General features: G+C 37.9%; 1 protein-coding gene and 1 pseudogene across 3 annotated transcripts; one reads left to right on the forward strand and one right to left on the reverse strand.

Annotated features, from left to right (window-relative positions):
- The first annotated feature begins 56 nt into the window (after positions 1–56).
- COMMD6 (COMM domain containing 6) lies at positions 57–15,580 on the forward strand. Of its 3 annotated transcripts, XM_057707716.1 has the most exons (5): positions 61–192; positions 281–603; positions 8,005–8,074; positions 9,394–9,546; positions 12,408–15,579. In XM_057707716.1, exons 4-5 carry the CDS (start codon positions 9,421–9,423, stop codon positions 12,456–12,458), a joined length of 177 nt encoding a protein of 58 aa, XP_057563699.1. In that variant the 5' UTR covers positions 61–192; positions 281–603; positions 8,005–8,074; positions 9,394–9,420; the 3' UTR covers positions 12,459–15,579. The 3 variants fall into 3 exon arrangements, with proteins under 3 accessions (XP_057563697.1, XP_057563699.1, XP_057563698.1); XM_057707714.1 differs by lacking the exon at positions 8,005–8,074 and having other exon boundaries at positions 57–192; positions 281–292; positions 12,408–15,580; XM_057707715.1 differs by lacking the exon at positions 8,005–8,074.
- A 10,570-nt stretch (positions 15,581–26,150) lies between these two features.
- On the reverse strand, positions 26,151–26,806 carry LOC130835994 (V-type proton ATPase subunit E 1-like; annotated as a pseudogene).
- Between the last annotated feature and the right edge of the window lie 1,144 nt (positions 26,807–27,950).

The raw sequence follows: 27,950 nt of genomic DNA on the forward strand, positions 1-27,950 counted from the left end.
ATTGCGACTAAGGGTGAATTACACAAAGATGTTTCTGCCCGTCCCCCCCACGTCCGCTGCGTGCGCCGGGCCGCGAGGGGCGGGAAGAGGAAGCGGAAGTGTCGCTGGCCCGGGGAGCTTCCACCTGAGTGAGTGGTCCTGGACCCTGGGATGGAGGCGTCTAGCGAGCCACAGCTAGATGCTAAGGCCAAGGTAAGACCTGGCCTGGAAGGAGACGGGGCAGCGGGCTCCGGAGCAAGAAAGATCCTTCCCTAAATGGTGTTTTCTGCTTCCATTTCAGGTCACCAACCAGGTGAGTGAGTGGCCATCCCGCCCCGGCCTCGGCTGAGCAAGGGGCGGGCGGCTGCACCTGGCCCTGCGCCCGCCCCTGGCAGAGGCGGGACGATGCCACCGTGAGCCTTCCCCGGCTCAGCCCCCAGCTAAGGCCTGTGTCCGCGAGCCCGTGGCCTTCATCCCGCCACCTTGCCTTGCTCCTGGATTCCACTTTGCTTTTGAGGTGGTAGCCACTGCCATTGTAACTTAATCTCTCCCACCCACTCCAGCCCGGAGAGTGCAGACCAGACATTGTTCTTCCTTGATTAAACGCCGTTGATTCGACACCGGGTACGCAATATTTTGCGATAAAATATGTAGAGAGAAGAATGACTAAAATTTACAAAGATGGCAGCACAAACATTTTCTTAGTCTTTAAAAAGCAGTTTGTTGATGGAGAGTTTACCTCTTTAACCTTGCAGTGTGTGTATTTTTTATGCTTGGAATAAGAATTTGATTTTTAAGTATATCTTAGGACTGTTTCTTTGTTCCGAGTGTTCCTGTCCCGATTCGGCTAACAAACTGTTTTTAGGCAAGTAACTTATAACGCTGCCCAGAAGAAGAGTACTAAAACTAGAGTATTTTAAAGACAGGAGTTAGGCGAGACCGCAAGATTTAAGAAGGGGCTGAGATAAATAATGAGAACACAGGGGCCGAGAGATGTCCGTTGACTGCTCTCTGACATCTGTCTCCAGGTGATCTTGCTGTTATTCTTGAGCAAGATCTCCTCCTGGGAAATAGGGGGACACTCAGATAGTACTCAATCTCCTCTCTGGCTTTGCTCAGAGTTATTGCTCAATAACTTTGATTCAGTCTCTCATAAATCATCTTATCCATTCATTATACTTACATTGTCATATGTTTGAGTAAGATATCCTGCAACTGAATTGTACTAGATTATAGGGTTTTAAAACTTGAACCTTTGGGGGGATTGTGCGGGGGAGGTGTATTTAAAACAACACACATTTATTCTTATTGTGCTGGAGATCAAAAGTGCAAAATTAGTCTTGTGGGACTAAAGCCAAGGTGTCAGCAGGGCTGTGTTCCTTCTGCAGGTTTTAGGGGAGGATCTGCTTCCTTGGCCGTGGCCTCTATTTGCATCTTCAAAGCGCATCATTCCAGCCTCTGCTTCTGTCATCACTTCTCTTTTTGCTACCACCATTGTATTGCCTTCTGTGATTCTGACCCTCCTGCTGCCTTCTTATAAAGCCCAACTGGATAATCCAGAAAAACCTCCCTACATCAAGATCCTTAATTTAGTCACATATACAAAGTGTTTTTTCATGTAAAATAACATATTCACAGGTTTTGGGGGATTGCAATGTGGACATCTTTGGAGCCTGTTATTCAGCCTACTACACATCCCTTCCCTGCAATCGTTCACATGTTATATATGATTATTTACGTAGAAAAAGCCAAGAGAATTTACAAGTAGTTTATTAGAAATAATATTTGAGTTTAGGAAGGTGATTCATTGTTTTTCTGTAGTTCACACACAGAGAGTTGAAAAATATATTTTAAAAGATGTTATTTACAACATTGTAAAATGCCTTGCAGTAAATCTAACAAAACAAAATTGAACATTTTTATTCGTAGTTCATGATGTATTTGTTTTTTAACATTATGTTGCTAGACAAAATGATTACATGTATTCAACAGTGTTGTAGGGGGAAAAAGCCTTGACCAGGCAATGTCATTTCTGTTTGTAATATATGCTTTTTAAGTGTACCAGATATAGCTAATTTTTAGGGCTAATACTAGTTTAAATTCCTTGAGCTATAATACCTTCTCTCTTTAAATATTTCTCACCAGTATAAGAATCAGCAAGGTTAATTGGGACCACACCTCCAGTGAGAGTTCATGCCCCGCACACAATCCATCAGCGTACTGTTCTCTCTACCTTTAAAAGTGTTCTCTAAATTTATGTCCCCTTGCTGCCTTTACCTGAGCCCAAGCCACCACCCTCTTGCGTAGATACTGTAATAGGCTTCCAATTGAGTCTTTTTGTTTTTCTTAAATGTCTATTCATCAATCTGGAGGGACTTTTGGGATCTAAGTTAGACTAGGTCTTTTCCCTAATTGAAAAGCCATTTAAGAGAGTACTGTCTTACTAGAAAAAAGTCTTAAATATTTTCCTTGGCCTAAAGGCCCTTCAAAAAGGGATTCTTTGTCTCCTGCCTCTCTTCCTAGCTCCCGCCGCTCCAGCCTCTTGGGCCTCATGGTCGCTCCCTGCGCACGCCAGGCATGCCTCTCTCTCTGTCCAGAATGCGCGTTGCTCCAGCTATCCATGTGGCTTTTCCCTTCACTTTACTCAGGTGTCTTTCTGTCCAAAGACCATCTCCTCAAAGAGGTCTCCAGCAGCTTCTATCTAAAAAGTCTTCCTGGTCACTCAATCCCCTTAGCTGCATTTTTAAAAATGATTTTTATAACACTTACTACAACCACATTGTATATGTATTTGCTTATTGTCTGTCTTCCCTGCTAGAATGTAAGTTCCCGGGGTCAGGAACTTTGTTTTGTTCTTCATAGCCTAGAACATAGTATCTCGTGAATACTTAACTGAATGTTGGGGCATAGAGACATAAGTAACTTGCCCACAGCCACAGCCACATGGGTAGAAGGTAGCAGAGCTGCGATTGAGACTCAGGTCTGTGTGACTAGAGTCTGAACTTGTTAAATTTGACAAACCATCATGCTCCCTTGTCCAGCACCAGAAGGTCTAAGGTTATTTATTACTTCACATTCTGATGCTTATGCTCATTTTTTGCAAGTCATTCGTGATTCTCTTTTATAGATGTCTAATTAGAACTCCTTATCAAAAATGAAGGGTTGTTTCTATTCTGCCACATTTTATTACTTTCCGTCTTGCCAGACTAATGGTGTATATCAACAGAAAGATGTATATTGACACACAATATCTAGTGCCATTTTCCCTTTTCCCGTATATGAGACAGTGACTTAAATTTTTGTACAGTTTGTGTAGTAGTTCATAAATGTATGGTGCCTTTGTTCTCTGTGTTGGGTGCTACAGGTCACATAAGAATATATGAACTCCCCTCAGGGAGTTTACAGTCTAGTAGATGGTGAGGGAGGGAGGCAGATAACTGCTACTCAAGCCAAAATGTTCTAAGTGCTGGGATATAAGAAGTGACTTGAATATTCATAGAAGAGTTGAGGAAAGTCTTCATAGAGCAGGTAAAATTTGAGAGGAGCTTTGAATTTTGAATAGATGTTTGAGAGTTGTATTCTAAGAGGAATGAGTGGCATGAACAAAGGTGACTGGAAGATAATTTAAAGAAAGAATGTGGTCCAGCTTGAGCACGAGTGAGAAAGCTGCTTGGGACTATCCTGTGAGATGACCTAACTGCTAGGGGAAGGGTCGTAACTAGTCCGTGAGGCAGGAGAGATTATAGGTTTTTGACATGTGATACTAGATTTGGTTAGTTTATAAGAAGAGGTTAATTTATAACCAGTAGAGTCTATCCTGTGGATTTTGGAGCTGAGAAAGACCATAGGTAAGATACTGATTTGGAGGCTGCAGTAGAATTAAAGGCAAGCTTTTTAAAAGGCTTTGTAACAGTGAGATCGGGAAGAAGGGAATAAATGTCAGTGGCATTGGCTGAAATAAAATCTTGAGTAGCTGGCGATTCATAACTGTTTTGGGTAAGGGAGAGCGAAAAACCAAAGTTGACTGAAGTTTCAAACTGTCGCTTGAAAATGGGGATCATCAGTAGAAAAGAAATGAGGGTGAAAAACCTTTCTGAGGAAAGCTGGTATTTGTTTTGTGTTGCAGGACAGTAGTGCTGTGAACTTACTAGTTGTGAATGTGTTTAATGGCAAAGGCTCTCTTTTTCTGTATTATTTTTACTGACGGTATTCACACCAAGCAAATATGAAACATTGTTTTGATTATTTGTATTTGCTACAATTTCTGTAAGTGAATATAGTTCAGATTATATAGTTTTGAGAATTCAATTTTGATAACTCATATATCGTACTAAGTTTATTAACAAAGCTATTTTTAGCTAGTTGTGTTTGTTCTGTTTTAGTTATCTGTCGCCACATAACAAATCATCCCAAACTTAGTGACTTAAAACAATTGTTTAATTGTCTCTCATGAGTCTCTGGGTTAACTGGGCTTAGCTGGGTGGTGGTTTCTACTCTCCATCATGTCAGCCTGAGCTTTTGTCATCTAGGAGCCTAATTGGGGTGGAAGTGAAGAGGACTCATTCACGTGCTAGTCATGACGGGCTGAGAGCTGAGCTAGAGCTGATCGTTGGTGTGACTTGGTTCTCCTTCATGTGGCTGCTCACATGATGGTGGCTGGGTTCCAAGAAGGAGAGTCCCAAGAGCCAGTATTCCATAAAGAAGGAAGCACAGGCTTCCAGTTCTCCTAAGGCTGAACTCAAAGATTCCAGAACACATGTTCTGCCATATTCTACTCGTCAGAACAATCACAGGGACAGCTCAGATTCATGCAGAGAGAAAATAAGCCCCACTTCTTGATGTGAAGAGTGACATGTTCTTAAAGAGAGGAATGGGATTAGTTGTTGGAGGGCTATCTTTGGAGACCAGTTAACCACATACCCCAGAACTGCTAAACATATTAGTTCAACAGATACTTATTTGAACTTTTGCTTTGTATCAGATGATGTTCTAGTAGATTCAGTATTAACTAGATTCATAATGCCATTTCCTTGGGGACACAGGGGATGAATAAGTTAACATAATTTTAGAAACTGTTAAGTTCTGTGAAGAAAATCAGAGTGTGGTTGAAGGTGCCGTTAAGCAAGATGAGAAAGGCTAATGACTTAGCAAACGTTGTCCACTTAGGCTAGAGCTAATATGAATTCTCACGTAGAAGTTTGCTAACAGCCCGTGCTATAATCAATTTCTGCATGTATAGGGTACTAAGCACAGAGTATGTCTGGATATTCTCATTTTTTTTACTACTACCTTTTTTTCTGTATATTTTTCTTTTTACATCATTTTCTTTATTCTACAAGAATTTTGAGGCTATGTTACTTCATTCTTAATATTCTCCATAGCGATGTGTACCCTGTTCTGGTTTTTTGCTTGTTTTTTTCTTTTTTAATTCTTTTTAAAATCTTCTCTGCAGTTAGTTCCTATTTAAGGCTTAACCACACTTATTAGAAGGTTTGCTTTTAAGTTGCATTTAAATGCTCAGTTTAGAATTTGGGGAATTCTCATCCCATAAACCTAATCCCAGCTCTTTTAACCATGAACGTCAATTTTGTGCAGTACCTTGCAGCTCTCCCTATTTCCCCACCTGCTAGTTTCACCATTGTTATGGTCAGCGAATTCCAACATTATATTCCTTAATTGCTTTTCTGCTTGAAATGTTCTAGATAATCCAGAGTTTTATATCAGACTTTTAGAGCCAAACAAGCAATGTTGTACTCTACCATTTTACTATGGACAGTAAAAATAGAACTTCTTACATCAGTAAGTTGTATGGGCTGAATACATTTAAAAAATGTTTAGTCACATTTTTGAGTATCACCATTGAACTGATATAAAACTATATCTCTAATCATGAACTCCCTTGAATTCTGTTCTTGAATTTTTAGCCACTTATTGAACATTGCTATTTAGATATCCCTTATCACTTCTTTTTTTTTTTTTTTTAGTTTTATTGGAGTTTAGTTGATTTACAATGTTGTGTCAGTTCCAGGTGTACAACAAAATGGTTCAGTTATACATTTACATATATTCCTTCTTTTTTAGATTCTTTTCTCATATAGGTTAATGATCACTTCTTGATAATACTTTTGGACTTAAAATATAAAAAGTTGTGATTGATATATGATATATTCTCCCAGTCACCTGGGCTCAAAATTTTATAGTTGTCTTGGATACCTCCCTTAACTCTATAGACAGTCATCAAGACCTAGTGACTCATTCTTTATAGGATCAGCTTCGTCCTGCTTGTCACCACCTCAGTTCTGGCACCTAAAACCTTGTACCTGGAGTATTGTGTTCTGTTGCCACCAGATGAATATTTTAAATCAGTATTTTCATGCTGTTCTGTGTACTCAGAAACTTTCAGTGAGTACCCATTGCCTACAGGAGAAGTTTAAATGACTTACATGATAATGTTTTTCATAATAAGATAAAGTACAGTTGACCCTTGAACAACGCAGGGACTAATCCGCGTATAATTCTTAGTCGGCCCTTCACATCCTAGGTTCCCCTGCATACAAGTGGATTCAGCCCACTGCAGACCGTGTAGTACTGTAGTGTTTACTGTTGAAAAATATCTGTGTAAGTGGATCCCTGCAGTTCAAACCCACATTGTTTAAGGGTCCACTGTAAATGAGAGTATTTTGAAAACTTCTGAAAACCTGTACAATTTGCAAAAATTATTGGCCTCTCACTTCTTGATCTCTTGTCAACTTTATTTTCCATACTTCCTTATCAGGGCCTTTCACTGTAAGACAGGTGAATGCTCTGTCCCTCAGCCAGATACTGCCTCTTTTCATCTCTAGCTGGTTCAAGCTTAATATTGATGAAGCACTTATTCTTTGCTAAGGTGTATATTTATGGAATATATAAATAAAACATGTTTTTTCCTCTCAATTTCAGTCCTGTTAGTCTTCAAAACTAAGCTCTTTCTCTGCTAAAGCTTTTCTTTGATCAGTTAGCCTACAATAAATTTTTCCTTTCAACCAGAAATGTGGAGCTTACTGACATATCCTCCCCTCCCCCCACTATATGTGCAAGATAACACATATACCAAAATGTGCATAACATATGGACTATTTAATGAATAATTTTACTTTTTCTGGTTTTATTGAGATATAATTCAAATACAGCTCTGCATGATGACTTGACATATACTGCAAAATGATTGCTACAGTACATCTAGTTAACCTCTATCTCCTCGAATAATTACCACACACACAAAAAATGGGTGATTTAAAGGTGAACATCTGTGTAACTACAATCAAAACTCAAGAAATAGAACATTACCAGTACCCCAGAAGCCCACCACAAGCCCCCCTCCCCAGTCAAATCTCTCCCACCTTCCTCCCTAGAGGTAATGATTATCCTTTTGTGATAATCATATTCTCGCCTTTTTTTTTTTTATAGTTTTACCATCTTTGTATGCATCCCTGAACATTATTACATTTCCTGTTTCTCAAGTTTAAGTGAACGAAATCACATAAGTTTTTGACTTGTTTCCTTTTTTTTTTCTTTTTCTTTTTGACGTGGGCCATTTTTAAAGTCTTTTGTTGAATTCAGTGTTACGGTATTGCTTCTGTTTTATGTATTAGGTTTTTGTTTTTGTTTTTGTTTTTTTTGGCCCCAAGGCATGTGGGATCTTAGCTCCCTGATCAGGGATTGAGCCTACACCCCCTGCATTGGAAGGCGAAGTCTTAAGCACTGGGCCACCAGGGAAGTCCCTTGACTTGTTTCTTTCAAGATTTTTGGTGTTAAGTGTAGCTGAAGTTCCTTCATTTTTATTGCTGTACAGCATTTCATTTGTCCATTTTATTACTGATGAGCATCTGGGTTGTTTATAGTGTAGGGCTATTTTGAATACAGCTGTTAGGAACATTCTTATATAAGTATCCTGTTTTACTAGGTTATGTTCCTAGTAATTGAATCACTAGACATTGGATATGCATAACTTCAGTTTAAGTAAAGCCAATTTTCTGTCCAATTTAGACTTCCATCAACAGCACTGTGACACATCCTTCCTTGCCAGATTTAGAATCGGCAGAATTTTGCCGTTTTGGTAGGTGTGTAGTGATATCTCTTGTGGTTTAAATTTGCATCTCCCTGTTTCCTTTCCATATGTTTATTAGCCGTTTGTAGTTCTTTCCTTATTTACCTACTGTCCTTTCTCTATTTTTGTATGGCAAATGTTTATTTTAAAAGTACCTATACATACAGTCTTTTTACTTTACCGTTAACCTTTATCGGGACCAGCCTGGCCTTCATGCTGTAGCTGATTCGTCTAAAGCCAGTGTGAAGACAGGAGGAAATTTGGTCCTTACACTGATCCCACCTCTTATAGAATTTTTTTACTGATAAGTAAAGGTATTTGCCCAGTAAGCATTCATTTGGTAGCAAAAGGTATCAGTCAATAGGCAGGTATTTTTTGTGAGTGCCGGCTGTGTACTGTGTATCTGCCTAAGCTTTGGGGACAAGACACAAAATTCTTCCATTTGTTGTCTTATGTTTTAAACTCAGTATTAAGGGCTGCTTTTATCCAGTCCTGTTTTATGCCATGGCAATAGTGAACAATCATTGAAAAGAATTAGCTGGAAACTATTGAGGCAGCCAGTAGTCAATAAGCATGCAGTCTTTGAAGTCAAACAGACCTTGGTTTCAGTTATGAGTCCCGAAATGTGTGACCTTGTGCATATTATGTAAGCTCCCTGAAATTCAGTTTTGTCACCTGCAAAATGGAAATAATAGCCTATGATGTTAGGATGATTCAGTGAGGCATTTAATACATATACACTGCATAGCACCTCGCCTGGCAGGTATCCATCGTCAACAGTGATGAAATCTAAAACCACCTTCCCCAGTATTTATGCTGGTGTAAGGTTTCAGGTCAAGGACTGTGGTGAGGAAAGAAACTGGAATGGTTTCCATGTGTGCCTCAGTCAAATATGAAGATGGTATATAACGCATCTTCTAATTTAGAACTTTTGGGTTGTGGAATGGGGGAAGGCATATGTGGAACAGGAAGATGAGATGAGATGGTCCAAAATGTTCAGAGCCCCCTTAAGTACAGGAGCAAAATGAAAAGAAAACCAGTACTGCCGCATCTACCTCCATAACACATGTGGTGGAGATTTTTGTTTTTGTTTTTTCCCTCTTGTAATTATGACAGTGTTGTTTTCCAACTCTGTTTATACTATCCCTTACTGCCTTTCTCCATGTTCATTTGAGTATTATCCCCCTAGCAATATTAAAATGAAGATATTTTCTTTTATTCTGACTGGCCTTGAAATTAAAACTTGAATGTGAGAGCAGTAAAACTGAACAAATATCTGCATTCAGGGCAGTATTATAACTGGTGTATCATGTACTGTTTCATTCCAGCTCATAGATTTTCAGTGGAAGCTGGGTATGGCTGTGAGCTCGGACAGCTGCAGGTCACTTAAGTATCCTTATGTTGCCGTGATGCTCAAAGTGGCGGATCATTCAGGCCAAGTAAAGAACAAGTCCTTTGAAATGACAATTCCACAGTTTCAGGTTTGTGATCATTCCGTTTTAGCCATTGTTCTGTAATTGCTGCTTAAAAAGATACATGAAATCTTTTTTTAAGAGAAAATTTTAACTGTTTTTATTTGCAATTGTTTCAATGTGATTTACATTTATTAATATATATAAAAGATCTGGATTTCCTTTATTTGGGGATTTGATAAATTATTTTCTATGTAATATGTTGAATTTGTATACTGTGACACTCCATCACTTTCATAGTATTCATCAGAGAGTGTGTTTAAGAAATCTGCATCTTTTCTAGCAGGATCTTTACTTTGCATTTAACTGTTTTATTCCTCTTAGGCTGAATATTCAAGGATGATTAAGCTGAATGAATCTTACCTTTGAACAGTATTGACCCTGAATTTTCTGACTGATAATATTTACAAAATGCAGATCAGACCACTAGTACTTGATGACTGATTTTATCTGCTGGGGATTTGAGTAACTCAATAGTTTATATTTAGAATCATGTTATACATATTATTATTATTATTTTTAGTGTCCAGTGTTGTATATATTATTATTCTACCTCTTTCTGTAAGTAAGAAAGGGGAAAAGGCGGTGGATGAGAAATCAGATTTTCTTTTCAGTATACATACAGGGAAATGTTTTGTCTTTGGCTAATTTAACTGGCCTTAGAATTTTGTTTTTGCTTGTTTTGATCCCTTTGGGGAGTGAACAGATATGAATTCTTACAGCAGTTGCTATTCTAAGAAAAGTCAAATACTCTAAGAAAAGCATCCATGGTGAACGAAATGGAAATGTAATGAGAATTCTTTATAAAACTAACTAAAAATATATTGGTTCCAGGCTTCTTTTTTAAGTAAAGCCTCTCATATACCACTGTAGGATGCTTTTGGTCTCTTTTACAAACTACATTTCCCACCCAGCTTTACTGAGGTGTAATTGACAAAAACTGTATATATTCAAGGTATACAATGTAATGTTTTGGTATGTGTCTACATTATGAAAGGATTACCACAATCAAGCTAATTAACACATCCATCACCACACGTAGTTAATATTGTGTGTGTGTGTGTATGTGTGTGTGTGTGTGTGTGTGTGTGTTGAAAACTTGAGATCTCCTCTCTAGCAAATTTCAAGTATGCAGTACGTTATTATTAATTATGGTCACCACACTATACATTAGATCTCCGGAACTTACTCATCTTATAAATGAAAGTTTGTACCTCTTGACCAGCATTTCCTCATTCCTGCCCCCCGCCCCCAGCCTTGGTTACTACTGTCTACTCTCTGTTACCATGAATTCCACTTTCTTAGATTCCACATGTAAGTGAGATTACGCAGTATTTGTCTTTCTGTGTCTGGATTATTTTACTCCTCCAGGTTCACCCATATTGTCAAAAATAGCAGGATTTCCTTCTTTTTAAAGGATGAGTAGTATTCTATCGTGTATATATACACACCACATTTTCTTTATCCATTCATCTATCAGCAGACGCTTGGGCTGTTTCCATACCTTGCTATTGTGAGCAATGCTGCCCTGAATGTGGGAGTGCAGATATCTTTTTGAGATAGTGATTTTATTTCCTTTGGATATATATCCAGAAGTGGGATTTGTGGGTTATATTGTAGTTCTATTTTGCAAATTACATATTACGGATTTTCTTTGCATTTGATTTCTTTCTTTTAGAACAGATATGTCTGCTTTAGAACAAAAAAGGGTCACAGATTCAACATTATTAATTCTAAGTAGTGTCTTGAAAGCAATTAGAACTTGGTTGAAAGGAAATAAATGTAGTGTATTGTGATAGTGAGTAGCTTTCAACTGAATATAAAGACCAAATCCACTTCAAAAAGGAATATAGGTTTCAGTTCTTTTGTAATTCATAATACTGGTCTAATTCTTATTTTTCTTTGCTGCGTTTGTGCTCCCTGATCCCACCTCTAAAAATTTTTTTCTCATAGGGAAAGGATCACAAATGCGGCAACTCTTTTAAAGGTAGTTTTTACGTGGCTTACAGCTAACCAGGCAAAGAGAGCCTGTTAGTCACATTATAGGACTGATAGCCAAGGAGCAGTCTTTGAGCTTTTGATTTATATCTTTCTAGTAGCTGAAATTGTGATCACGGGTATATACTTTTGAAGAAATGGTTACTTCCTTCTTCGGTCCATAATAAATTTACATATGAATTAAAACAAAATATAGGTACTCTTTTAAGTAGCAAAATAGAGAATTGAATCCAAAGAAGAAGGAAAATGCAAGGATGTAAATCATTAGAGTGTATCAAATTTGCCTCCTGCTTCTTGGCAGGTAGAAAAGAAAGGAAAACAGAATTTGTCTGATCCCTCTTTTATCTGAGGTTTAAAAAAAGCAGATGACTTCTACAGGAGAACCACCATACTAGCTTAGTTTTTAATTGAAGGAAAAATAAGCTTCTATCATATAAGCTACTGTCAGTGTTGGGTCTCTCTCAGTATAATTGACAAGACAGCCCCTATCACCCTGAAATGCAGTCTTTCACTAAATTAAAAGTGGTTCAAAACCTGGAACCCAATCTGTCATTTTCTTAAAGGCTTCATTGTCGAGGACAGTGCTAGGCATTTAATAAATCTTTCTGGTGTGATCTCAAAGAACTTTGTTGGATGCTTTTGAAAAGTTTATTCATGAACTCATTATCTAACTCTACAGTAGTATTTTTGCTTGCAGCAAATTACACCTGTTTGTTTCTTATGGTAACCTTCAAATAATAATAGTTGAGGGTATAACATTAAGATGCAAACTTAATATGTTATAGAGACTCTGCTGGTCAGATATAATTAAAAGAACTACCTAAATAGTGCCTAAAAGCAAAATTAATACTGTTTTTCCCCTTTTTCTCCAGAATTTCTACAGACAGTTCAAGGAAATTGCTGCAATTATTGAAACTGTGTGAAAACTGATTACTTGGTTGATGAATTGCTACCATCATTCTAAAAGCATGGACTTAACTTCCTGCAGCAAAACTGCCCAAGGATCAAATGATATTTATTGAATGAAAATTACACTTTTGGTTTTCCATTTTTTAAATAATAAAAAAAATCAGACAAACAGAAATTACAAAGTGGTGATTGATGCACGACTTTGTGAATGTACTAAGAGCCACTGAATTGGACACTTTAAAGGGTGAACTCTGTGGTATGTGAGTTATATCTTAATGAAAAAATCAATCAGACAAACAGTTGAATGATATTAAAAGCAATGCAAGTTTATGTATTAGACCAATAGTTTTAAAAATTGCTGGTAATGTTATCCACTTTATAAGCAAACTCTTATATAGAGTCCTTTATACTCTTATATATAAAGTAGATATAAATGACAAAAGTAGTATTTGATTAGGATAATGTTACTTTACAAATTCAGTTTTATAACATTCAGTTATTATGACAGCACTCGGAAGAGTGAGGCTGCTCCTTCCCAAACATTTGGAATCAGGTTAGGATTGGCCATTGCTCCCTTACATTCGCTGAGCATTCAGATGTTTCTGTTATTAATGTTTGTAGAGCGTTCAAATATGTGCACAGACATAAAAAAAATAAGTTTTATTCTGAGTTTATATACAACTGAGTTAACCTGGTAGCACAAGTTATTGTGTTAGATGATCCCTTTTGAATTTAGATTTATAAACCGTTTGTTAAAATATAAAACCACAGCAATCAACACTCTATGGCATCGCTCAGGAAAATAAACAGATCACTGGAATAGACTAGGTGGCCTAGAAACAGGTCAAGATATTTGGGACAAAGATGATATTTCAGTTGGGTGAGAAAATAGGATTAATTTAATAAATGATACTAGCAGTCACAACACATGCAAAGGTAAATTCCAGATGAATTGATGATTTAACTATAAAAGATAAAAATTAGACGTTTTACAGAATATTTATGTTAACTAAGGCTTGGGAAGACAGCAACTCCACAGCTATACCATAAAACATACATATATTTGAAATATAAGAAAAAATTATAGGTGGGAAAAAATGGGTCATAAAGATAAAAGACAAATGCTAGGTTGATGTATAAGTTAGCTCTTAGTTGGGAAACAAATTGCTTTAAATATTTCAAGTAGGAAAAGATTTTATACAAGAAATGAGATGTTCACTAAACTGTCAGAAAGACTGAGGGAATAGGTCAGGAGAAATCATTGCTGGCTTTTAGAAAATCCGGTAGTGCAGGAATTTCAGGGAAAGCCCCTGCCAATAATCTCTGCACAATGCAGGATGTCACCTGGAAGCCACTCTACAGGCCATTTCTGCCAAGTGTCAACATGTTAGAATGAAATAAAGGCTGCTTGCTTTCTTCACCCTTCTAATTTCAGTGAGAGTGCCTCTAATTGCTGGAAGTTAAACCAGGACGCTGTTGATACAGGAATCTGGTCAATTGAGTTTCTAGTCTTTTAACTCCTTTGGAGGGGAGATGTAGAAAAGCAAGAAAGGTGCTGAATATTCCTACTTTGCTGAAAGAAATAGGAGTTATCATGGTCTTTTTTGCACAGTGATAGACACACACATTATATAGAAATTTCACAGCCCAGGAATTTCAGTCCAGAAATACACCCTTTGGAATAAAGCTACCAACACAGTAAGTCCCCTATACACAAACCTTAAAGTTGCGAACTTTCAAAGATGCGAACCCACGTTTGCATGTCCAGTCATGTAAGTTTGTTCATGTGTCCAGTGTACATTGTCACGTGTGTGCATCCTCTGTAAGTGGTTGTGCTTTTGTGTACTTTACTGTACAGTACTGTATAAAGTACAGTGGAACAGTATCTTCATTTCAAGCCCAGGATGTCCAGAAGCAAGAAGGTAGATAGAACTGAATCCAGCAAGGAACCAGAACCTGTGCCATCAACGTCACACGTGAGTGAACATGCAGCTGGCCCTCTGTCTCCTATTGCTGGCGATCCTTCAGCTCTACCATCTCCCACCTCCTCCCCCTCCTCCAGTCAGTAATTCTTCTTGCCCGTTCACTCGATGCCAGCCCAGCTGTTGTACTGTACTAATGTACTTTTCAAGGTACTGTACGGTAAAGATTAAAAATGTTTTCTTTTTTGTGTCTTTTTTTTATGTATTATTTGTGTGAAAAGTATTATAAACCTATTACAGTACAGTACCGTATAGCCGATTGTGTTAGTTGGGTACCTAGGCTCACTTTGTTGGACTTATAAACAAATTGTACTTACGAACGCGCTCTCAGAACGGAACTCGTTCCTATGTAGGGGACTTACTGTATATAAAAATATTTGTAAAATTGGCTATATGTTCATCCAGTTCCTTTTAGGGCACACAGGAAGACTGCATTTCCCAGCCTCCTTGCAGTTAGTTTGGGACTCGTGATCGGGTTGTAGCCAGTGGAATCTGGGCAGGAGGGTCCTAAGCCACATCCGGTGTTTGTCATAAACCTTTCCTTGCCTTCCAAGCCCTCTCCCATGGTGACTGCTGGAAGCGAAGAAATCTGAGGTAACGAAACCATAAAATGGATCCACTGTATCCCGATTGGAGGCAGACTCCTCATGGTAACCACCTGACTTGCACCAGGCAGTGATGTGAGCCAGAAACAATCTCTTGGGGTAAGCTGGTGAGATTTTTAGAATGTTCATTTACAACAGCAAGTGAGCATAAACTGGGATAACACAAGATATTTGTATGAATATTTTTATTGTAGCATTTCTCCAAGTGGTAAAAAGCAAAATAAGAAAGCAGTGACTATCTGTCAGTAAAGAAATTTTTGAATAAATTCATCATATCTATGCTGTAGCTTGTCATACACCTGCCTTTATCAATATGTATTAACAATACACCTGCTATTAACACGTTTCATAAAATTGTGTAAAATGCACTCAATATGTATTTGAATTCTTAGTGGAAAATTAGGAAGATTAAGGAAAGATGTTTACCAGATCATAAGTATTGGTAGAGAGGGTATCAGGAAAGGAGAGCACTTAAAATATTTTTAAGTCCATAATGCATTATAAAAAATATGTATCATTGTTTTAAAAAAATACTTGATAAAAATGTTTGCTTTTTAAGTATGCTTCTTAAAAGTTCTTATAGTTCTTTTTATAATGTAATGTATTCTTATTTCAACAAATGTGTAGTGTGTCCCCAAACCAGAACAGACACACCTGAAGTACATGAAATGTAGCCCTCTGTGCTACAGAAATGGTGACCCCAGCTGGGTCTGACATTTTGGTTGGCATCACTGCAAGAAATTTCATTTCTTCCTCTTACCTTTTTTTCCTCTTCTCAGCCTCCCTGTTGAGAATTTAAGTCCTCTTCACACCCTGTCAGCATTTCACCCTCCGATTTGAATCCACTTTTTTTCCTGGTCCTCTGCTGGGTAGCACACTGCAGCAGAGTTAGCTGGCTGGTCATTCATGCTTACCAACTGCCCGCAGACATAGTCTATTACACACCCACTGCATAGCACACTAAAGATTCTAGGATTATGAGAAAGGAAAGTCCCCTTTCTAGCTCGTCCTCCGTCCTTTGGGGTACCAACTTCATTGTACCCCCAGAAATCAGAGTAGAAACCTGCCCACCCAATCTGGGTCAAAACCACACACTTGCCCTCCAAGACACTGCTTAGGGTCTTTCCATCTCCCACTCACCGCAGTTTAACACCCTCCATTTTCCTCCGCCTCCTCATTGGCAATGTTGCAAACAGGTCCAAAGAGAGAGCCTGGCTCAAACACTGGGTGATGGATTTGATTAGAGCAAATTTAAGTTGCATGTTTAAATTTATCTTTTGAATTTGAAAGGCAAGTTGTACACTATTTTCATTGAAAATGTCTATTTTGCTTATGAGTTTAATGAGCTTCCCTGAGCTGGCCTGGGAATTAACCACTGTTTGTAACAACATTCCTGTGGGAAAATGTGTTTCAAGTTTCAAACACTTGACTTAAATGTAAACTTTTGGAAAATACCTCATTCTCAAGTTGAGAAATGTATTAATGATCATTTACTCCCCCCCCCCCCAAAAGAGCCAGATTATCCCCAAGCTCATCAAGCAAAACCCAAATATTTTCAGATATTCTGCTACTGAGACAGGTTAACATACCTATCCAATTTATGTGAAAAGAAGGCAAGATAGTCACATTAATTTAAAGGCGTTGAAATTTCCATCATGCTGGTGCTTCATTTTGAAAAGTGCTTAAGCAGAATTTTCTTTTCAAATAATTTTAAAAAGTCATTTTGTACTTTAGATTAAAAAAAATTTCTTTTTAAGTTTTAGATTCATAGAAAAATTGTGAAAATAGTACAGAAAGTTCCCATATGCCCCACACCATTTCCCCTATGAACATCTTACGGTACGTTTGTTATAACTGAACCACTATTGGTACATTAGGTTTCCTTGGTTTATACCTAATACATTTTTCTGTTCCAGGTTCCCACCTAGGACATATTACATTTAGTCATCATGTCCCCTTAAGCTTCTCTTGTCTGCGACAGTTTCTCAGACTCTCCTTGTTTTTGTTGACATTGGCAGTTTTGAGGAGTACTCAGGCGGGTCAGGTATGTTGTAGGATGTGCCTCAGCTGGGCTCTGTCTGATGTTCTTCTGGACTGGAATTATGGGTATCACAGATAGAAAGTGCCTTTTCTTCACTTCCTGTCAAGGGTGCGTGCTAGCAACATGATTTATGGGTGTTCATGTGGATGTTGATAACCTGGCTGAGGTAACGATTGTCAGGTTTCTCCACTAAAAGTTACTCTTCCCTCTGCTTTTATCCACACTCACTCTTTGGAAGAAAGTCACTATCTGCAGCCTGTACTTAAGGAATGTGGAGTTATGTTCCCCTTCTTTTATGATGAAGTATATACATATTTCATTTGGAATTCTCCTGGGAGATTTGTCTCTTTTCCCCATTATTAATGTATTCAATCATTTATCTCTAACAGCACAAACTCATGGATATTTATTTTATACTTGGGGTTACAACTGAATACATTTTTATCTTAAGTCATTCCAACTTTGACTATTGGGAGCTCTTTCATTTGGCTTCTGTGCCCCTTTGACACACCCACACCAACTCTAAAAAAAAACTTGGGAGGCTCTGCTTTCTGACACTTGACACTACAGAGAGCTCCAGGCTCACCTTGTGTGTCTGAATCAGTCACTTCTCCCCAAGAAACCCTCATTCTTTTTTATTAGGGAATGGTATTAGAAACCAAGATCTGGGTGCGAGGTAGGTTATGTATTGTAGGTTTTGAGATCATTAAAAACTTAGAAGTCTTTCACGATGCTGTATACCTTAAACTTATATAGTGCTGTATGTCAATTATAGCTCACTAAAACTGGAAGAAAAAAAACTTTAAAAATAAAAAAAAAAATGTTTAGAAGTCTGATGCACAACATGGTGACTATAGTTAACCATATTGTACTATATTTTTGAAAGCTGCTAAGAGAGTAGATCTTAAAAGTTCTCACCACAAGGAAAAAAAATATAACTATGTGAGGTTAACTAATTATGGTAATCATTCCCCAATATATACATATATCAAATCATTATGTGTGCACATTGAATTAATACAGTATGTCAATTTTATCTCAAGAAAACTAGGGGAAAATTTCAAAGTCTGAAAGAAAAAGTTCTGCTGCTGAGATAGGTTAGACTACAAAGTCCAGCTCATGTTTTAGGACTGGTGAAAATGATGGCCTGAACTCAGCTAATGTTATTATTACTTCAGTTTACAACTTGAACCAGTTAATGTTAGGGCAAGATAATACATACGTGATCATGGATACAAGAGAGCACGTGTGGCTTCCTGGTGAGATGGGCAGGATAAGATAGTTGATATGGTGGTTCTCTGTAAGTCATCAGGGGCTCCAGGCTCTGTCTGTGTAGTTGACCAGCCATCTTCAACACGTGGCTTCCACCTTGTAAAAAGCACGGCTGCCCCAGTTTCCATCACCATGCCCGTATACCAGCCAGCAGAAGAGAGGGAGGGAGAAGGAAGGACACACTTCTCCATATAAACTCACGTCCTGGGTGTTACACACCTGGTCTGCTCACAACCCATTGAAAGAAACTATTCACATGGCCGCATCTAACTGCCAAGGAGACTAGAAAATGTCTAGGGATAGCTGTGTGCCCAGTTAAAAGTTCTATCGCTATGCTACAGAGGAAGAAAGGGATTCTAAGGAAAACCAGCCATCATTGCTAGTCTTCCTCCTTGTCCACCAACTACAGGCATCCTTTCCACTCGCAGAACCTGTTTATCCTTCCCAAGGGAAGACAGTCCCAAAGTCCCACCCAGTTTCTGCATCCAGCCACAGACAGCACCTCTCTTCCAAAGGGAAGGTCCCTCCATCTCTGCATGTAAACCTAACCTGAGCTCTGTCTCTTGCAGAATTTTGCCACAAGTGGCAAGAAGAGCCAACACATCAATGTTCTGCCATTTTTTCTAGTTAGTTCCTCCAGTGCAGTGATTCTTACCTGGGGGCAGTCTAGCTCCTACGAGGGGCATGAGAGAGTATGTGAGGAAGTTCTTGATTGTTATATTGCCTGGGGCTAGTATATTACATAGTCTTAATCATTTTCAGTTCATACTGCTGGCATTTCATGGGTGGGGAGCTGTACACCCTACAATGCCTAGGGTATTCTTGAACAACAAAAAATGATTCTACCTCAAATGCCAATAGGACCTGTGTTGAGAAACACTGCGTTGGAGCTATAGGCTGTATAAGCATGTGGTCTGCAGTTTAAGTATCACATGGTGATGGTTTTATCAGAAGTTTCACCATAGCATGAGTCACCACTGTTCCCATCCATGGTATCCCCACCACCTGTTGCCTGACCCCCTGTGCCTCCTGTTACAGAGTTTATTCCAGTAGCACCTCACTTTTAGGTACAAATTATATATTAGGTTATCATTCCAGCTGCTGTAGTAGTAATCCCAAAATGACGATGGTTTAAATTAGACAAATTTATTTATTATGTGCAAGCTGGTAGCTCTGCTTGAAGACATCAAGGGCCTACACTTCTGTCTTGTAACTCTACTGTTCTTAATGTACAGCTTCTTCAGTGAGTTCAAGGTGGTTGCTCGGACTCCTGGCTTCACATACAAATTCCACTAGAAGGGATGCTTTAAGGGCAGGAGTTGCTCTCATCTGGCAACAGCCCAAATGACCGTGGACAAGAGAACTGGTAAATAGTGGTGTGTTTTCACAGCAGAATGTTGTACTGAGAGAAAATTAATCAGCTAAAAGTGTACACACATCATAAATTAATCTTGGTAACATAATATTGAGTGTATTAAAAACATAAAAATTAAATAAATAAATAAGTAAATTGTAAAGGGAATGAAAAGCAAAGTCAAGATGAGTGGTTACCTCCAGGTTTCAAGACAGGGAGAAGTTAGAGGCAGGACAGAGGAGGAAACCATAGTAGATGTAAATTGCTGGTAATGTCCAATTATTCAGGTTGGGAAATAAGTTCATGGAGTTTATTATGTCATTAAATAAATATATAAAATAAAAGAGAGCTAGGTTTAGACCAATGATGAGTGTGCCACAAACCAAGACTACAATTAAATGATTAATCCAGTATTCAAGTCTGTGCTTCTGAAGTAATAACAAGCAGACAAGCAGTAAACCTGTGATACATAGCATTTTGCTAGATGACGTAGGTGGGTCTGCTTGTCCAACATCTCAATCAGTCCAGTGATCTTGCCTCAGGAGGAATGACTCATGCTGACCAAATACAGTGACGACGGGTATATAACTCAAAATAGCTATTTATTAATTTACACTGAAAATATAATGGCTAAGTGGTTGATAGTTTTATCGTTTGTTCATTCAACAAATATTTATTGAACATCTCTGAAATGTCAGACACTTTGCTAATCACTTGGCATGTAATGGTGAACAGACAATTTTCACAGGGCTTATAATCTACAGGGGGAGTCAGATATTTAATAGCTGATAATAAAGTTCCGCGGGTCAGCCTATTATGCAGTGTGGTAGAGTGGAGAATTCATTATCCATTTTGAAGACTGAACGAGTTGAGTTAGTTATGTGACCTTGGGCAGGAGGTCTTCACATCTTCCTGGCAGGATTTCATCACGGCTGTGGACCAATGACAGCTGTGTCTCCCATTTGTCTCTTTCCAGTAAGCAAGTAAGTAAATAAGTAAGTGAGGTGGAATTCTTCCTTGTGTTCTCCTGTCTCTGCTCCACCAGTGAGTGTCGGGGGTGTAGGGTGGGCAGATATGTTGACTTTTGGTTCCTACATGGATCTGTGTTTGGATATGATTGAGACAACTGTGCATCAAACAGAGATCCTGTACTTTGATAAAGACTTTTTAAATTTGTCAATTTTCTGTTTTATTTGTCCTTTTATGGGCAGTGAGTGGCAGAATTTACTATTTCACAGTTAGAATTCTGTGGGTCTCTTAAAATTAGAGACAAACATAATATTTGAAATGAAAAAAAAATACCAGTTTTAATTGATAATATAAATTCTTTAAGAATCTCCCAAATATAAAAACATGAAAACATTGTTATGTATTACCTATCTCATGGTCATTTTTGATACAGCAAACTTTAGTAATGTTACCGTGCTTAAAACTGCAGGTTGATTGATTGTTCAGTATACATTGATTTAAAGTTTTATATTGAACTAAATAACCAATGAAAAAGGAATGTATTTAAAACCTTGAAGTGCTGGAGGTGGGTAATAAAAATTTTAAGACAAACTTATTTTACAATGAAATTTTCAACTGACCGAAGGTGCTATTTCCTTGTTCTCAATTAAACGTTTAACAAATAAGAGATGTGAGTAGTTTTATACATGGCTAATAATTCCTTCAAAGAGCTATCTGTACCCCCATGTTCATCTTATAGTCCAAACATTACATGCTCAGAACAAATGTGTAGTGTTTTCTGTGTGTGGGAATAAAAGTGCCTGTGGACATTTGAAGGCCAGAGGCCCAGGCAGAAGTGACCAGCTATTTCCTCAGCTGTAAAATAAGGATAACAACTCCTGGGGTTGCTGTGAAAACTGAACACCACATGTAAAACATCGTAGACCCTGAAAACATATTAACACTTCTTGAGAAATGCAAATCAGAAGGGTGTGCAATGAACTTGAAATCAGAGAAAGGGGAATTATGCAAGCCCAGTGCACCCACCTTCATGGGTAAGGTGTATCTGTCCATGAGGCCCAAGCACATCTGACAGCTGGTCCATCTAGTGCTTAGTGTTAAATGGACTAATTTTCTAATATTAACTGCTTGCCCTTTTTTTCAGTATTCTTTCTTTAGACATATTACGTATTCAGTAACATGCCTTTTCTTCCTTCCTTTATGGCTTACCTGAAATATTTTGAAATGCCTGGCAATAATACCTGCAATAAGAGAGTTAGAGAAACACTGTGGAAGTTAGGACACATTAAAATATGTGTAGGAAAACAGTATAGCTGAGTTCAGTGCAGAGAAACATACATATAGGATACTATCCTGTACAATGATTTAGATTGGGTTGCAATTAACTGTTAGTTTTCTAAAGTTAAACAAAACAAAAGAACAACCCTCAACCACTCATGAGAGGCACAGTAAGATAAAAGTTAAACATAGAGTTCAGGATAAGCCTAATTTAGTTAAAAGAGATCTGAATTTTGTCCATGGGTCCTGCCTGATAACAGAAGGCTCTCTACAGTGGGTCAGATGTGATCCTAGGCAACATCCTGACAAAAACTTGAAGAGAATTCCTTATTCATGGTCTGTAGTTAACTACAACATTGTAACCAAAATCAGAACAACTTTTAATTACAATCAATTTTACAGATTTCTTGATTTACAATGCTTAGGAAATCCTTAAATTTTCATTAGTAATGCATTTAGAAGCTATTTCTTATGTTGGGGTGAAAAGTACTAATCTTCACTTTAAGTGATTCTTTTAAAAGTGGGTTGAGGGATTGTCTGGGGGGTACTCAAGACCACCCTCAGGTCTGGTAATTCATTAGGACTCACAGGACTCAGCATATAGTCATACTGATGGCTACAGTTAATTACAGTGAAAGGATACAAAATATAAGCAGCAAATATAAAAGGCACATGGGGCTAAACCTGGGGTAAACATATGCAGGCTTCCAAGATTCCTCTCCCAGTGCAGTCAACACAGGATGTGCCTAATCCCTCACCCAACAAGTCGTGACAAATTGTGTGAAACACTGCCAATCAGGGAAGCTCGTTAGAGACTCGATACCCAGATTTTTTATTGGGAGCTTATATAGGCACTCCTACCTGGCATGTACCCGAATTTCAGACTCCCAGAAGGAATGCAGAGGGTTGCAAAATTGTATTGTTTGTACAAACAGTTTAGATACAGCGAGCCACTCATATCGGTCAACAGTGGGAACGTTCCTGAATCCAAGTTCCCAGATGCCAACCAAGGGCCAACCTTGTCAGCTGGCCTTTTTAAGTATAAGCAGTCAGGAGTGCTATGTCAACTCTTTTCTGCACAGGGATAATTAAACATCTAAAACTTCTAGAAGTAACTTGCTAAATAGCTTCCTATATATTGCCTAAAGAAATAATCTTGCTTTTGTGCTAATTCATTTTAATATTCTCATGAAATGAATGATGCTAGTATAAATTTAGCCTATATATCCTACTGTACAGATCAAGGATTTCAGAATTTAAGTATTAAGTTTTTCACATTTGAATAGGAAATTTATGTGCCATCATATAAATGGAATTTTACTACTTCACGTGTCATTCTCCAATAAGGGTGTTGATTTTACTCGTCCTGTATTTGATAAGGGGATATGCCAGCTATTGATTTGAGCATTTCCTAGCGCACAGAAATACTGAATATTACGGATCACAGAGCTTGATTAACTTGATCCTGATTTATGCTCCTTCAAATTCCAAGTACCATAGGAGAAAATAGCTATTACTCTTTGGCTAGTTACTATTTCAGCATATGAAGAACATTTGTTAAAGAAAAGCACTTACATATCTCATTGTGTTTCACATTTCTGTGCCAAGGGAAAGGGCAAAGGAATATTTAAGATGTGCTATTAAAGAACTGTTATTATCAAGAACATAACTGCAGGGTGTAGGCAGATTTCAGATTCTAAGCCATGATGACTAAGCAACAGGTTTGAGGAATTCAGACAGATATTAATGTTCTGGCCCACAGGAGTTTCCAAAGGAATGGCAGGGAAAATGGGAAACCCGACAGAAGCAGACTGTTTACTGTCTCCTTCCAATATGTGCAAACCCCTTCACGCTGTAGAAGCAGCATCCCCGCCCCCCCTCCCCCTTAGTTTGGGGGATGAGGAAAGAGTATTTTTTATTTCTTGCTAAAAATGCCACTCATAGTTGGGCATGAAAAATCTCTTGCTTTCTAGTATAGACATCCAACCATTCATCATTTATCTACTTGGTGTCTCTGTAGCATATATACCAAGAGCCAAGGATACTGGGGTGAATGAAATTGATCACGCTCTTGAGGAGATAAGCTTTTTTGTGGCAGTGGTTTTCAGTACTACAGGGTGACTACAAATCAGCTGAGTTTGTTCCTACCCATAAATATTTAGTACTGATCAGGGAAAGATTAGCCGTTTATTAATAATTGTTGGAGGTGGGTGATGTGTATATTTGGGTTCATTATACCACTGTCTTTGTTATTTGTATGAAAATTTACATATAACTTATTTTTTATATCCTGAGAATTTACCCTGCTTTATTAAAGAATCGAAAGATACTAGTATCTTTAGTTTATAAATATATTTGCTCTTACTCCAAGATAGGAGACCAAGATACATCATAGAGCAATTTTTATCATACAGCTGGCCGAAATCATGCACACTGCCTTAATTAAAGTGTACTTTGAGCCAGATAATGTGCTTTTTATACTTTGATTAGTGATACATGAATTGGTAAGCAGCTGTTCCATAATAGGCAGTAAAAGAAGCTTGTTTGACTCTAACAAATTTATAAAAGTAGTTTTACATGCAAATCATTAGGAAAAACTAATTTGACTAAAATATTTAAAAAGAAATTGACAATAAGAGGGATATGTTAAGATGAACAGAATAAATAATCTAAACATTAAAACTCTCCCAGGGCATGGTGTACATCTGAAGACAGGAATTACACTCAAGTATATGTGAAACATGAATAAAATTGTAAAGTAATAAAATCAAGTGATCATCTTTTTAAATGCCTTATTAAAAATTATTTCCATAAAGTTTTTCTTTTGATTTGAGTCTTTTTAAAAAATTGGAAGACCCCAAAATATTACATGTACATTCTCCAGTGCCAATAATTGGCTAGAACTGAGTAGTAACTACCCCCCTTTACGGTGGAGCTTGAATTCTATGCATGGATGAATACATGCATGAGATTCTGTACATCTCGAATGTTCACAACAGTTTCTCTATGGTCCCTATGGATATAGGTGTCAGTTTGCATGGATATAAAACCCTCAGGTCACATTTTCTTGCCTTGAGTGTTTTACATATGTAACTCCATTGTCTTTGATCAGAAAGGGTTGCTGTAAAAAGATCTGATGACAATTTGATATCATTTCCCTTATAAGTGATTTGTGTGTTTGGGTCTAGATACAAAAGTACTTAAAGCTTTTCTTTAAAATTCATTAGGTTTTTTTATTTTTAAGCTCTTTATTGGAATATAATTGCTTTACACTCTTGTACCAGCTTTTGAGGTACACCAGAGTGAATCAGCTGTATTTATACACATATCCCCATGTCCCCTTTACTTGGTGTCAGTCATTTTGGGTCAGTTTTTCCAGGTATACAGTGTGCTTTTCGAGATGTATGTTCAAGTTTGTTTTTGTTTTTTTTTACTTCAGGAAAAGTTTCTTGGATTATAGGCTTTTAATATTTGTTCTGTTCTACTAAGTTTGTTCTCTTCTTTGGGTACTTCCGGGCATGCATCTGTAGGCACTTCTCTGTCTTCTATACCTGTCACTTTCTCTCAAATCCTTTTCACATCTTCATTTCTTTTTGAATTTTAACGTTTTCCTCCTTTGAATCTTCTATTTCTATCATTTTTTGTTTTTATTTGTTCTTCTCTTTCTCCTTATATATGCTTCCTTAAAATTTTTAAAATTTTTTCTGAGTTCTCATTTTTTTCTCCACATAAACTTTTTGCATCACTAAATAAAGAACATTTATGTATGAGGAAAACTCCTAGGGCCAAGTAGTGAAGTTACCATTGTTATTGCCACAGTGAATGCTTGCCACATGCATATTAACTGCAAAGAGCAGAGACTTAAAAGACACTTAAAATTCTCTAAACTGGAGAGAGAGTACGCAGAAGACTGGCTGAAAGGCATACAACCATTGTCTGATCTCCTCTACCTCATGCTCAAAACCACTGAAGACTGTATAACTTCTAGAATTAGTGGCATCTTCCTGTTTGTTGAAGAGAGTTTTCTCCTGATCTTAATGATCAGAGCAAAGGCAAGAGCTACAGAAGAGGCATTCCATTGATAACTATAGGACAATATCACAACATCGAAGAGGAGGCAACGTAGAGAACCTTGCTTTTTCAAATATCAGATGCTTTCATATTATAGTCGTACAGTAGTGGAGTGAGCTCCACCTCTCAAAAGCTTAATCCAGAAACTTTCTGTTGGTATCATACCAAACAAGGCTCACTGGACTTCTGGCATCCTTCCTGAACTGTGGGATTGAGCTGGCTTTTCAGGGTGTTGGAAACCTTTATTTTTGTGATTGCCATCGTGGATTTCAGTGTGTCTAGCTATTCAGACAGGTAGGCCTCCTGATCAATTTAGACATCAGCATCTTTTTTGGTGGCAATTTTATATACAGGGATCACTTTCTGTACTTCAGCCTCTTCCAGCAGGAGGTCTCGATTCCTGTTAGGAAGAGCCATTAGGGGCTGTAGCAGCAAGTACAAACCCTGGAGGACTAGTGCTTACAGCAGCACTCCGTGCCTGGTTGTATCTTTTACGACCGTGCTGAGTGTACTTTGCTTTAATTAGGTCTGTAATGTGGTTGTCTCTTGGCTCAGAGGACTTTTGAGCCTTCTTGATTTGTTATGTTGGACATTTCCTTCTGTACAAACTGCATTTCTTTCTTTCCATCATATTTTATAATTTTCAGTCTTTGCACAAGATAACTTTTCTTAACCTTTTACCTTTTCTTGGCTTTTGCCTCTAGTTCTTCTGTTTTTCATTGGCTTCTTGTTCAGTGAAAGCCATCATGTGCTTAATCTGCTATTGCATGTCAGCACTGAGGAGGCCCATGGCAAAGGCAGACTTAGCCTAGAGAATAATGGGCTCAAGTTGATGTTTGCAGGGCCAGGTGAAAGAAATGGCCGAGAGCAACTCAACAAAGGTCTCAGCTTCCTTGCTTTATAACCCCAGATTCTGGTTTTGCTATTTTTGAGTTTCTCTTATGCTGATTTACATTATTGTTTCATAGCTTCTATACTTTTCTTAATTTCTTTTAGCTTATTTTGAAATATCAGATTTTACAGTTTCACATTTTGTTGCCACATCTTTTCAAAGTGTTTTTGTCATGATTTGTGGGGATTTTATTCTGCCCCTTATTCTCCTTTTAATGATAATAATTTTGCATGGGATTTGGCCAAGTTTTTTCTATTGCTTATTTTGGAAAAAGTTTTCCTTCACTTTTTATAAGAGAGAAGGGTCCAACAAGATAGATTTTCTAGCTTCCCTGTTCCAGGACTTCTTCTGTTTTTGCAAAGTAACAAGAAAAAAAATAGCCTCTTTCAGAGACCTGCTTCTCACTGCCTTTTTTTAAAATAGAAAAGCAATGCATCACTTAACAAGGGAGAATTACTTTAAAACAGGGAATATCATAATGGGTAGCTGAGAGAAGAGAAGAATTTTAATCAGAGATATATATTGAGTTTAATGATCTAAAACAGATGACTAATTCTCCCCTAGAGTTATCACCTAACCATAAAACCTACTGCCTGATCTAAATAACTTTTTTCATATACGTAAGAGCAAAATGATGAGAAAATTCAGTAAGTATACAATCCAGCAGTGGTCCCACTACTTCTTGGAGTGCTTTTAACTTCTCAGCCATCCTTTTTTGTTTCTTCCACCTCTTCCCTCCACATTTGCTTAAAATAAATTTCGTAGGCCATCTTTTTCAGTGTTTTCTCTTACATAATCTCGCACTCTCTCTTTTTTTAAAAAATAAATTTATTTACTTATTTATTTATTGACTGCATTGGGTCTTCATTGCTGCATGCGGGCTTTCTCTAGTTGTGGTGAGCTGAGGGCTACTCTTCGTTGTGGTGCACAGGCTTCTCATTGCAGTGGCTTCTGTTGCAGAACATGGGCTCTAGGTGCACAGGCTTCAGTAATTGTGGTGCGTGGGTTTAGTTGCTCCGCGGCATATAGGATCAGGGCTTGA

This window comes from Hippopotamus amphibius, chromosome 14 (assembly GCF_030028045.1).
Source record: "Hippopotamus amphibius kiboko isolate mHipAmp2 chromosome 14, mHipAmp2.hap2, whole genome shotgun sequence".
NCBI lineage: Eukaryota > Metazoa > Chordata > Mammalia > Artiodactyla > Hippopotamidae > Hippopotamus > Hippopotamus amphibius.

Excerpts from the sequence above, each read along its gene's own strand:
- COMMD6 (XM_057707714.1), top strand. The coding sequence starts at position 151 with ATGGAGGCGTCTAGCGAGCCACAGCTAGATGCTAAGGCCAAG. Across the intron at positions 9,547-12,407 it reads TGACAATTCCACAGTTTCAG|AATTTCTACAGACAGTTCAA; the intron begins GTTTGTGATCAT and ends CTTTTTCTCCAG.